Here is a 12,492-nt window from a genome sequence, read left to right on the forward strand (position 1 = left end):
CCTCAAAGAGCTGGCCTTTATACAAGAGTCCTGGTCCTGATGGATATCTCTGAATTCATTCATCTATTACTGGGAATTCTAAGTTTGGGTGGTATGATGAAACGGTCCATTCTCTTGGAATTATCAGAGGCAAAGATATGTGGGTGAAGAGAACCCTGAGGTCAGGTAAGATTTGATAAGGGGGACTGGCTTTGAGTGTCCCTATAACCCCAAGAAAGCCTAATGCAAGCATGGGGTAGAAGAAATCCATTCTGTCACTATTTCCAGTTCTACTTGGCACAAACCTTGTTTAACTGTATATGCTGTCTAGAATCCTGTAAGGGAAACGAGACTGTTCACTACCAAAAAGGGCCTAAGGTTTTGCTATGAAAACCATTTGATCTGTAAAATTCAGAAATGAGTGCTGCCAAACACCTAGTTGAGGACAACTAGATGATCTTTAAAATGTCCCTTACAACTCTAAGTTTTTATGATTCTAGGCATGTGACCAAAGATCAGGAGGAGGACAGGGTTAGGATGGGGAGAAGGTTACCATTGACTAAGAAGTCGGACAACAAACATAAAACCACCTCTTCCCTTCTGGATTCCCCCTTACCTGGCAAGAAGAGTAACTCCCTCTTCATGGCCTTCAGATGTCTTCATCAGCTCCCAGCCACCTTCCAGACCCATACATGTGATGACTTCCCCACTTCCTCCACGGGACAGCATGGCCTGCAGTGTCTCCACAGCACAACTAAATAGAAACATGATTTGTCTACTCATCCTGTCCCAAGGACAGCCTTTTCTCTCCCCTGTGGGGTTTTAGAAGAACCTTTCTTTCCATTCCTTTCCTCTGGTTACCAAAGCCTACCAACAGGATGGAACCTAAGGCCCAAATGAGTTACTGGAGGGATGTACCTGGAGGTACCCAGAGGCTTCTATTTGTACCAAAAGCCACCCTGACAAAGGGTTTGTTGAGGCAATTAGCACACCTGTGGCTGGAAGAAGTCATCCTCTACCAGTACAGAGTCCACACATCAGGTGGAACATTACACTGTCGGACTCAAATAAATAGGATTTATGGATTAATCTTCTTTCATTGATTAGGGAGAAAATATATCTAAAGTTATATGTACTTGTCTCTACACCTGCAAGTTCATAGAATATTGGGCTTGTTACTGATATTTGGCTACCACCCCAAGATTAGGAAATGCCTGCTCTAACACATGACCTTATAGAGACATATCGATGAACATGTAAATTGGTCCACATTCACACTTCTGCACATACCTTTATATGGTCCACCATGCAAGAGCACATTGGTGTTCTTCAAACCATTGTAGCCCAGTGTGTGAAATCTCCCCCCCGCCCTTTCCCTCAGGCACGTCCAGAATTTAAACTACTGAGTGACAGAAAATTAATTGGAAAGGATCCATCACATGAATGGCAAAGTAAGTTTCTATGTATCTAGCCCAGTGATGGGCAAACTATGGCCCGAGGGCCAGATTCAGCCCCTGAAATGTCTATCTGGGACATTATTCCTAATCTGACAAATACAATGATTAGGATACAATACAATGAAACTTTGAAAGAGTTGCCTTGGAAACAGACTGAGAGACGAGCATTTCCTTTCCTTTGGCCCCCTCTTTAAAAAGTTTGCCCATCACTGATCTAGCCCAATTTTGCCAGTCTTTCAAAAGAGAGGGGTGTGTGTGTGTGTGTCTGTTTCTCTGTCTGTCTGTCTCTCAGGGGAAGGGAGGTGTTTGGGGGTGGATAAACAACCATTTCAAGATCTCATACCTAGAATAAATAATATTGACAATAGGCATTTATATAGTATTTTATAGTTTGTAAGGGGCAGCTAGGTGGTACAGTGGATAGAGCACTGGGCCTGAAGTCAAGAAAACCTGAATTCAAATCTGGCCTCAGATACTAGTTGTGTGACCCTAGGCAAGTCACTTAACCCCCTTTGCCTCAGTTTCCTCATCTGTAAAATGAACTAGAGAAGGAAATTACAAACTCAGTACCTTTGCCAAGGAAACTCCAAATGGGATCACAAAGAGCTGGGACATAACTGAAATGCCTGAACAACAACATAGTTTACAAAGCATTTTATACATCTTATTCTCTTTGATCCTCACTATATTACATGAGAGGTACTACAGGTATTATTATCCTCATCTTATAAATGAGGTAACTAAGGCTTAGAGGGATTAGTGACTTACCCATGGTCATCTAGCAAGGAGGTGTCAGAAGAGAGACTCAATTCTGATCTCTCTTAACTCCAAACCCAACACATTCCCCGCTATATCACATGACCCCACTCTCTCAAGGGTCACCTAGTCCAAACTGTACTCAAACAGAAATCCCCGATCCAATGTTTCTGAGAGATGGTTATCCAGTCTCTGCTTAAAGTCACAGGGAACTCCCTACTCCTGAAGCAGACCATTTCACTTTAGGACAACTAAAATTGTTAGGAAGTTTTTCTCTTTGTCAACTGAAATTATCTGCCTCCTTTCAATTTCCAACTTCACAACTGTTTCTAAAGTTACTTCTTTGTCACTTCATCTGAAGAAATAGACTTTTAGGAGGAAAAAGGATACATATTAATACAAAGCTAAATAAAAAAGAAGAAATCTATCAAGTTTAGAGAGAAGATATTCGAAATCAATTTATACCCTAGCCACAATTTAGCCCAGGAAAGCATGTATACACAAAACCCTGTTACATGACTTGTGCATAAGGTAAGAGGAAAAGCTAGAACCATATGAATTTCCAGTGTCAATTCTCTGATACCTGCAGGAATGAGTAATTCTCTAGTTTTACATCAAGAAGGGTAATGAAAATAGGGTTCTAAATTAAGGGAGAAGCAAGTTGGGGAAGAGATGTTTCATGAAGACAAGTAGGAAGGTGAAGCTGAAAACGGGAAGCCCTGAGCAGACAAGGATCAATCTAAGTCACACATAGGTCTGAAGGAGGCAGAGGATTCTGGTGCAAAGACCTTATGTTCCACCCTGGAAACTGAAGCCCACAGAAGCTAACCACACAACAAGTACTAAGGGAAGAGAGAGAAAGAGAGAAGGAAAAGGAAGGAGGGAAAGGAGAAAGAGAGAGCAGAGTCCTTGGAGAGTAATATAATTGTGGGGCCTCACTCCTCTGTAGGTTCTACTGAGGCCCTAGAACAGCTGGAAATGATAATCCAGGGCTATGCTCATAAAGGATTGGGACTAAGCAGGGATCTAGTTCTAGAAAATCAATGAGAAATTGGCAGACTAAGACGTCAAGTGACGAAAAGAGAGAGAATCTAAAATGAGTAAGGAATGATGACCCAGAAAAGTTAACAAATGTTAGATTGGAATTCTTGTTAAAAAAAAAAAAAGTGGGGGCAGCTGGGTAGCCTGAGCTTTGAGATTCTGGCCTGGATTGAGAGTCAGGCCTGGAGAAGGGAGGTCCTAGGTTCAAACCTGGCCTCAGACACTTCCCAGCTGTATGATCCTGGGCAAGTCACTTGACCCCCAATGCCTACCCTTACCACTCTTCTGCCTTGGAGCCAATACACAGTATTGGCTCCAAGACAGAAGGTAAGGGTTTAAAAAAAAAAAAAAAAAAGCTTCAGTAACAGCTGTGTGCTCATTGCTGTCAATGCCAACTAGCTATGCATTGAGAGAACTTTGTCAGCAGCAATGCCAGTGTGAGTGCTCAGTCCAGAAATGAAGCCTGGCTCATAGACTTATCAAGGCATGAGAGGGAGGTACTAGTCAACCATAATGTATCGGAGAGAAGGACTAGTGGTAATGTGGCCACTACCAACGTCTATAATCCTGTGAGTTGGGTTGGGGGCATGTTAAAGAAAAAGGAAAACCTTAGGTAAGGTGGTTTGGAGGTCAAGTTGCTAAAATTGATTACCCTAAGTCTGAAATATATTTTTTAAAAACACCATTTCCTCCCCCTTCCCCAAAGGCTTTGAAGGAAAACTTAAGAACAGTATAAAGTTGTTTACTCAGTCTCTGGGACAGAACTAGAATTCAATCAAGCAATGATTGACAGTTGAACTTTAATGAGAAAGGCATTTTAGCATATGTCATTTTAATATTATATTAATTAAATTTTTGTCCTAAATAATATGTGATCAATTTGAAGTTAATTATCTTTGTTATTTTAATAAAGAACTACATCTCTTTATTTATAAAAGCATAATTACCTAGGTTATGTCCTAAACACTGGAGGTGGCTCAGGGCCCTTAAAAGCTACTGAGAGTCAAGAGAAATAGTGGAAAAGCTGGATAGCTTTGAAAGTAACATGCTGAATTATATACTAAAAAACCCTTATCTGCACATAAAGAGATGTAGTTTTATGTGCAACTTTTTCTTTCTGTTCTACTATACATATGGAAATGCTCACTTTATAGCTGATATTAAGCTTAGAATTTAAAACTAAATGAAACCAGTAAATGCCATGGCAGATTCTAGCATGCCAGCAATGCTTTAATCAGTTAGCCAATCAGTGTTTATTAGGTGCCTATTATGTGCCAAGTAGTGTGCTAAGTGCTGGGATACAAAGAAAGGCAAAACCTAGTCCCTTTTGTGGAGGAGCTTACTATCTAATAGGGAGATAACAGGCAACAAGTATGTATAAACAAGCTGTCTATAGGATAAAAAGGAAATAATCAGCAGAAGGAAGGCATGAGAATTAAGAAGAATTGGGAGAGGTTTCCTGAAGAATTCAGGATTTTAGTTGGGTCTTGAAGAAAACTAGAGAAGTCAGGAGCCATAGATGAGAAGGAAGGCATGAGGAATAGCTGGACTAAAGAGAAATCATACAAAAAAGAAACTGACTCTATTTTAAAGAAAAGAAAATATTTGGAAACTGTACTAGGCTCAGATTCTCTTTATAGTCAGCCCAAAGACTAGTAAAGAGTCTTTAGCTGGTCAATTTGGTCAAGACCAACATCAAATTAGAAAATTTGATTAAAGATAAGATGACATTAAGAAAAATTAACAACTTAAACCTAACCTGTTCAAACAATCAAAAATGGAAAAATGGAAAAAAGAAAGACATATACCTTGATTATCACATTTCCTATAAATATTGGACTGATGTAAAACAGTTGCCACAACAGGAAGCCAAAAGAACCTAGAAACTGTTAACAAGAAAACACCTAAAAGTTGCAAATGATCTTAAAGGACAGGAAAAAAAAAACACAGGCAATAGTAATACTCAACAAAGGCAAACAAGAAAATACCATTAACTTCAATCCATGTATACTATCTTTATAAACTCTTAACAAGAATGATCTATGTCAGTGATGGTAAACCTTTTAGAGACAAGAGTGACAGACACACACCACTCCCTGCCAGGCCAAGTGCCATGCCTACCTCACCCTCCCCTTACCTTACACGGGACAGGGAGAAAGCGCTCCCAATTGGCTGCTGGGTGGGTGAAGTGAGGAACAACTTCAGGAGAGGGGAAAGGAAGTAGCTCGAGCACTCTGCTCCCTCCAGCTCTGCTGCCTGTGAGCCACATACCTTATCCCTTGTGCACTCCCATTGGCTGCTGGCCAGAAGGGCAGGGGATGTGAAAAAATGTTATCAGGTACAGTGGAGAGGGGGAGGGGGACATCTCCACCCCAGAACCTCTCCTTTCTAGTAAGGGGGGTACACTGCAGTCATGTGCCCACAAAGAATGCTCTGTGTACCATCTCTGGTACCCATGCCATAGGTTCACCATCACTGATCTATGCAAATATCAAGGGTATCCTTGATGAAAATATGAGAAGAGAGCAAGGATGCTTTCACAAAGAGAACTCTTTGTAGTAGGTTATATCAAAAAGTCAATTGACTAAAGTGAGAGAGAATACAAAGACCCTGCTATTTTCTTACTGATTATAAAAAGGCTTAGTGCTTGGTCAGCTTCTCTTTTCGTTTTATACTATAATCATTTGATAATTTTATCAGCTCCCATTGGTACAATTATCTGTTTACAGATGATACCCAGATCTGTATATCCAAGCTTTGTCTTTCTCCTGAGCTATTATGCATTATCAACTGTTTTTTAGATATCTCTAAATGGATGTCCTGTAGACATATCATATGTCTAAATATACTGATGTCTATATGTACCTAAATATATATCAATACGTCTAAAACACAACTCATTATCTTTCCCACAAAACCCCCCTCTTTTTATGAACTTTCCTATTACTATTGAGTGCATCACTATTCCCCACTCACCCAGGCCTACAACCCTAATACTATATTATCCATTTCTAAATTTCTAAAAAAAGTATATGGACCAACTGCCTAACCTTGGTAAAGTGAAACAACATCTTAAAGGGTCTCCTCCAACAAGAAGTCTCTCATTAACCTATTAAGTTTATACAGGATTCCTTGTGTCTACTTTCACAAAATCTTTTGTATGTATCACTTTCTCTCAACTCACAAAGCCACAATCCTAGGTCTCTATGACTCAAGTTTCTCTCTACTCTTATCCATCCTCCAACTTAGCCACCAAGGTGATTTTCTAAAGCCTTTGTCTTACCATGTCAGCAGCTCCTAGTGATTTTCTTTTCTATGGCTTCCAGGATCAAATACATAGTCCTTTCTTTAGTATTTAAAACTCTTCATAACATGGCTCCTTCCTACCTTTTAACTCTCCTTCATACTTTATAATCCTCCAGACTATAATCCTGTGACACTGGCTTACTTGCTGCTCCTGACACATAACATTCAATCATCTGTTTCTGGGCCTTTTCTTTGGCTCACAGGTCTAGAATACTCAGACCACTCTCTCCTCTGCTTATTAGTTTCTCTGGATTCCTTCAAGATTCTGTTCAAATTGCACCTTCTTTTTTTAAAACCCTTACCTTCCGTTCTAGAGTCAATACTGCATATTGGCTCCAAGGCAGAAGAGTGGTAAGGGTAGGCAATGGGGGTCAAGTGACTTGCCCAGGGTCACACAGCTGGGAAGTGTCTGAGGCCAGATTTGAACCTAGGACCTCCCGTCTCTAGGCCTGGCTCTCAATCCACTGAGCTACCCAGCTGCCCCCTCAAATTGCACTTTCTGCAGGACTTTTCTGGATTTCTCAGTTGCTTGTGCCTTCCCCTCTCAGATTCCTTTCTGCCTACACGCTCTAAAGCTTGTCTGTAACTATTAATTTATATGTTGTTTCCTCTGCTAGAATGAGAACACCTCAAGGACAGGGATTGCTTTTGCTTTTCTTTGGATTCCTAGTGCTTAACACAGTGCCTGGCATATATTAAGTGCTTAATAAATGATTGTTGACAAAACAAGGTTCCAAAGTAACTCCAAAGGACTCATGATAAAAAATGCTATCCACAGCCAAAGAAAGAACTGTTGGAGTTTGATTGCAGATCAAAGCATGCCATCTTCCACTTTATTTCCTTATGAGTTTTTCTTTTCTTTTTCTTTTTTTTGGATATGTAATATGTGCCTTCTATAAGGGCGAGAGGAATATGGAACTATGTATTACATAAAAGTGCTGATATAATCTATATCAGACTATTTACCACCTCAGGGAGGGAAAGGAGGGAGGAGAGGGGGAGAGAATCTGAATCACACAGAATGTCAGAAAACAACTGTCAAAAATTATTTTTATATGTAATGAAAAAATGTTGAAAAAAAAGTATATGGACCAACTGCATAATCTTGGTAAAGTGAAACAACATCTTAAAGGGTCTCCTCCAACAAGAAGTCTCTCATAAACCTATTAAGTTTATACAGGATTCCTTGACAAATGAAAGTAGAATTAACTATTTAATGATTATCTGGTTATTGATAACAGGTGAAGCATAAAACTGGAAAATGTGTGCTTGCCCCAGGTAACTGCCCATGGCCTAAAGGAGAGGGAAGCTCTACAGATGGTGAGATTATTGATCCTTCTGTCTACATAGGAAAGTTTTTCATTGATCCTTTGATCTGCCATCACTATTATTTCTATGTGCCTGGCACATAGTATGGGAGTGTCAATAGATGCTTGTTGCTTTACCTAGTCAAAATCGCCAGGATTACAGATCTATTCAATTATTTCAGTATATGCAAATTCCATCTCTTTTTTCTATGCAAGGGGAAAGTTCTAGCTAGTTGGTTAATGGTTGTAAACAGGTACAATAGTTTACTTGCCCATACGAAAGTCATAGTATCCAAGAGGAAATAAAAAGTCAGTGAAAAGAGTCTTAAAAGTCAAACCCTCAAAGCAATGAACATATTTCTTAAAACAATAAACAGGAAGCCTTAAATTCAGACTAGGTGATCCAGAGTCCCCCAGGCCATAGTATCCTAGCCTCCCAATCCAGGTCTCTTTCTAGAAAAAGATTTCCTAATCTTCCACAAAGGAATCTAATAATTTAGCCCTTGAAGAAGACCTGGCAGAGGCCCTACAAAAGAAAGAAGGAGGTGGGCATAATACACAGAGAAGAAACATAAGAGCTTAGATCTTTCTTTCTAAAAGGCTTATTTATAGCTCTTTTATAGGAATATATATAGTTTATAAATATATAGCTTATAAGAGCTTATGCAGCTCTTATAAGAGGAATAGCTCTTACTTAAGACACAAAAGGACAAGGTTTGAGCTATGTACTCTAAAGGGACAGTGGAAAGGTTCAACACACCAGATGTGAAGTCCTAGTGAAATCTCTATGGTAAAATCTGGTGGGTATTTATTATCTTGAAATCAATAATGACAGCATATCTTCAAAGAGTAGAGAAGTAGCACATCATAGGGAGGACTGTGAATGAAGAGTAGAAGGAGCCCCTGAAACCACAATTGAGAAAGTTCAAAGCCCCAGGGCTGGCTGAGTGGCAAAAATAGGATGAAGACTTTCTTGAGAGTTCCCAACAGCAGAAATTTCTATTGACTTTTAAGGTAGATAAAACTCTTTCTTCATACCATACCATGAAGCTGGTGGTGAAAGTACTATCACTATCACTATTTTATAGATGAGGAAACCAAGGTTCAGAGATATTAACTTGCTCACTGTCAACTTGGAAGCATAATATAGTGGAAAGTATACCAGAATTGGGTCAAAAGATATGAGTTCAAGCCTTATCCCTGTTACTTACTAATCATCTATCTCTGGCTAAGTCATTATATCCCCATGGATATAATGGAACTCAGTTTTCCCATTTGTAAAATTAAGGGGTTGGCCTGGATCATCCTTAAGGTCTCTTCCATCCATAATATATATCCAGTGAAGTATGGGAGCTGGAACCTGAACCTAAGTTAAGTTCCCCTTCTACTATTCCACACTCCTTCTGAGAGAATACTAGTGCTTGAATTTATAAGATGCTCTCCTTACCATAACAAGGTGATGCATGCTGTGAAAGTATTATCCCCTTACCTCACTCCCAACTGAGCTTCATAATGGTAAAGTGAGCTACCTAAGGTTGAAGAGCTTTGAAGAGGCAGAAGCAGGTCTGAATTTCCACCTTTTGACTCCAAACCCAGGGCTTTGTCTACTATATCTAAAACTTCTTTATTTTTCTGTAGCACCAAATTCTGCTCATGTATTTCTTTATATTTCATGTCTCTGTATTTTCTGGGTTCTTCTACCTCTCTGGATATTCCTTCCTTCTTTTATTAGTTGATGTATTCAATATTTATGAAAACCTATTTTAAAATAAAATAGAAATACAATCTACTATAAAGAATCACAGTATCATGATGGTTCAGATAATTTCAAAGTTGGGGAAGGGCACTGAAAACAAGACATCATGGAGGAGTTTGCATTGTGAACTTGGCCATGAGAAATGAAGAGATATGGTAGAAAGCATCTTATAAATTTCAAGAACTAGTATTCTCTCAGATACAGTATGAAACAGATAGGGGTCGAAGGGAAGAAGGTGGAATTAAAGGAGGACAGTCCAAGCAAAAGAAACATATGCCATGAAAGATAGTAGGGAAGGAGGAAAATATGGGATGAATTCTAGGAAAACCAAGCAGTCTAGTATGTTTATAATATATGTGAAGGGAAGTAGTTTTAAGTAAGGCTAGAATGATAGGCTGGAAAGAAAAGGTTGTTCAGATTATGGACAGCCTTGGGTTCTAAACTAAGGAGTTTGGATTTTATCCATCAGACAATTCTGAGCATGAGTGCAAAGTGAGCAGAGCCTTACACAAAGAAGGCAGCATGTGAAGGATAAATAAGAGACAGAAAACTCATGACAAAAAAAGAGCCTAGACATGTTATTTTTTTAAAAATCATAAAAGAAAACTGGACCCCTTAAAACTTGAGTGCCAAGTAGAAATGCACTTAATCCATTACTCTCCTCCTGGAAGAAATTATAAAATGAAAATTCCCCGAACATCATAGTTAAAATGTAAAACTTGCACATCTAAGAAAAAACTACAAGCAGCCAAAAAGAAAGAATTCAGGGACCAAAGAGACACAGTCAGGAACACACATAATGACAAAGAAATGGAGAGCTTGGATATGATATTCCAAAAAACAAAGGATATGAACTTACAGCTAAGAATAACTTACCCAGCAAAACAATATAATGCAACAAAAGAAAACTAAGACCTTTTATGAAACAGGATTTTCCAAGCATTCCTGATGAAATAATCAGTTACATAAAAATTTTGAAGTACAAACACTGTAGTAAAGAGAAAAATTAAAAGATAAGCATTAATGAACAATAATAAAGAACTAAGGAAGGACAAACTATTTACATTTTAATATGAGATGATATGCATATGCTCCCCTCTGAACCCTATAATCATCATGGATTACTGAGGGAATTTAATTTGAAGGTCTGGGAATGGTTTTGTTATGTCCCAATGATCTTAAAAGAATGGAAAGGTAGGAAAGTAGAATTCACTAGAGAGGATAGGGAGGGGAAGGTTAGAGAAAACCAAGTTTACGAGTAGAAAACTTTACAAAAAAGGAGGAAGGGATAAGGGAAGCAGCTGCTACTTGAACCTCATTCTCATCTGAACTGGTCAAAGTCTGGAAGGGAAGGGAATACAGTACTTACTATATACCAGGCATTGTGCTAACAGCTTTATGAATATTATCTGATTTGATCCTCACAATAACCCTAGAAGATAGATGCTGTTATTATCCTCATTTTTCAGATGAAGAAGTTGAAGCAAACTGAGGTTAAGTGACTTGCCTAGGGTCACACAGACCCCCATGTCTGAACTCAGGCCTTCCTAACTCCAGACCCAGCATTCTATCTGCTGTGCTACCTAGTTGTCTCATAAAGGCAAAGACAGGAAGAACACATACGTACTTGCTTGGTACAGAAATACATTGCACTCAACAGAGAAATAGGAGGGGAAGGGAGAAAGAGGGAATTAGAGGGAGGGTAGATTAAGGAAAGAAGAAAACAAATTCTAACTAAATGTTAAAAAATATTATAGCTCTTTCTGAAGTGGTAAAGAATTGGGGAATGGCTAAACAAGTTATGGAATATAAAGGTGTTGGAATACCATCATCCTATAAGAAATGATGAAGGGGATGATATCAGAGAAACTTGGGAAGACCTATATGAACTGATGCAGAGTGAAGTAAGCAGAACCAGGAGAACAATTTACAAAGACAACAATATTGTAAAGTCAACTTAGTTACTCTGATCTGCATAGTGACTAAGGACACTAATGTTGAAACATGCTATCCACCTTCTCAAAGAGAGATGAAAATGCAAGGGAGAGAAGGCACAATTTTGTTGATTGGGGGGTGGGAATACTTAATTTGTTAAAAAGAAAAAGAAAAACTGAATTGGTGGTAGGGAAATCAGAAAGGAGGCTATTTCAAAAATAATCCAGGCAAGAAGTGAGAGTAGGCTGAGACTAGGGATAGCAGTAGGACTGAAGAGGAGGGGATATATTCTAAGGAAATCTCAAAGGTAGAATTTCCAGGATTTAAGGGACATAAGAGTAGACAGGGAACCAAAGATAATTCTGAGGTTAGGCTCCCAACTCCAGTATTGAGTTAGAGCCACAATGATATTTTTTCTCAAGTGCATTCATAAACACATTTTTACTTAAACAAGCTCGAAATAAAAGATAGACTACATGATCCCCAACTTTAAGAACCTATGATTCCATAATAATTAAATCATATTAATATAGAAATTTAAGCTTTAAAAAGTGCTATTCTCATAACCACATTGTGAAATAAGAAACTATTGTTTCCATTAATGGTAATATCCTCATTTTTTCTCAGAAAGGCTAAGTGACTTACCTACAGTCAAGCAGTTAGTTAACAGCAGAACTCAGATTTAAACTCACAAAGTCCAATGCTCTTTCCATTGTACTCCTTAAACAAACTGGGCATTTTCCCAACTTTCTTCCTTTCCTAATGCTATTTCCTCTGTCTGGAATGTCCTTCCCCACCATAACACTGTCAAAATCCTACCTATTTTTCAAGGCTCATTCAAATGTCATTTACTCCTAGCCAAAAGTGAGTCCTCCCTCCATTAAACTATTAGACAACTTTGTGGGACCTCTTATGTCCCTCATCACATCCTACCACCTATTAGAGGAAATTCCAT

At 38.8% G+C, this 12,492-nt stretch overlaps 1 protein-coding gene across 2 annotated transcripts in view; it reads right to left on the reverse strand.

The window, feature by feature from the left end:
* MROH1 (maestro heat like repeat family member 1) overlaps positions 1–12,492 on the reverse strand; it is a 156,436-nt gene that overhangs the window by 32,525 nt on the left and 111,419 nt on the right. For both annotated transcript variants that reach the window (XM_044669587.1, XM_044669577.1), the window contains exon 34: positions 596–733. In XM_044669587.1, coding sequence (XP_044525522.1) covers positions 596–733 — 138 coding nt within the window. The remainder of the gene's footprint in view (positions 1–595; positions 734–12,492) is intronic.

The sequence above is a fragment of the Gracilinanus agilis genome, chromosome 1 (genome assembly GCF_016433145.1).
Source record: "Gracilinanus agilis isolate LMUSP501 chromosome 1, AgileGrace, whole genome shotgun sequence".
Taxonomy (NCBI): domain Eukaryota; kingdom Metazoa; phylum Chordata; class Mammalia; order Didelphimorphia; family Didelphidae; genus Gracilinanus; species Gracilinanus agilis.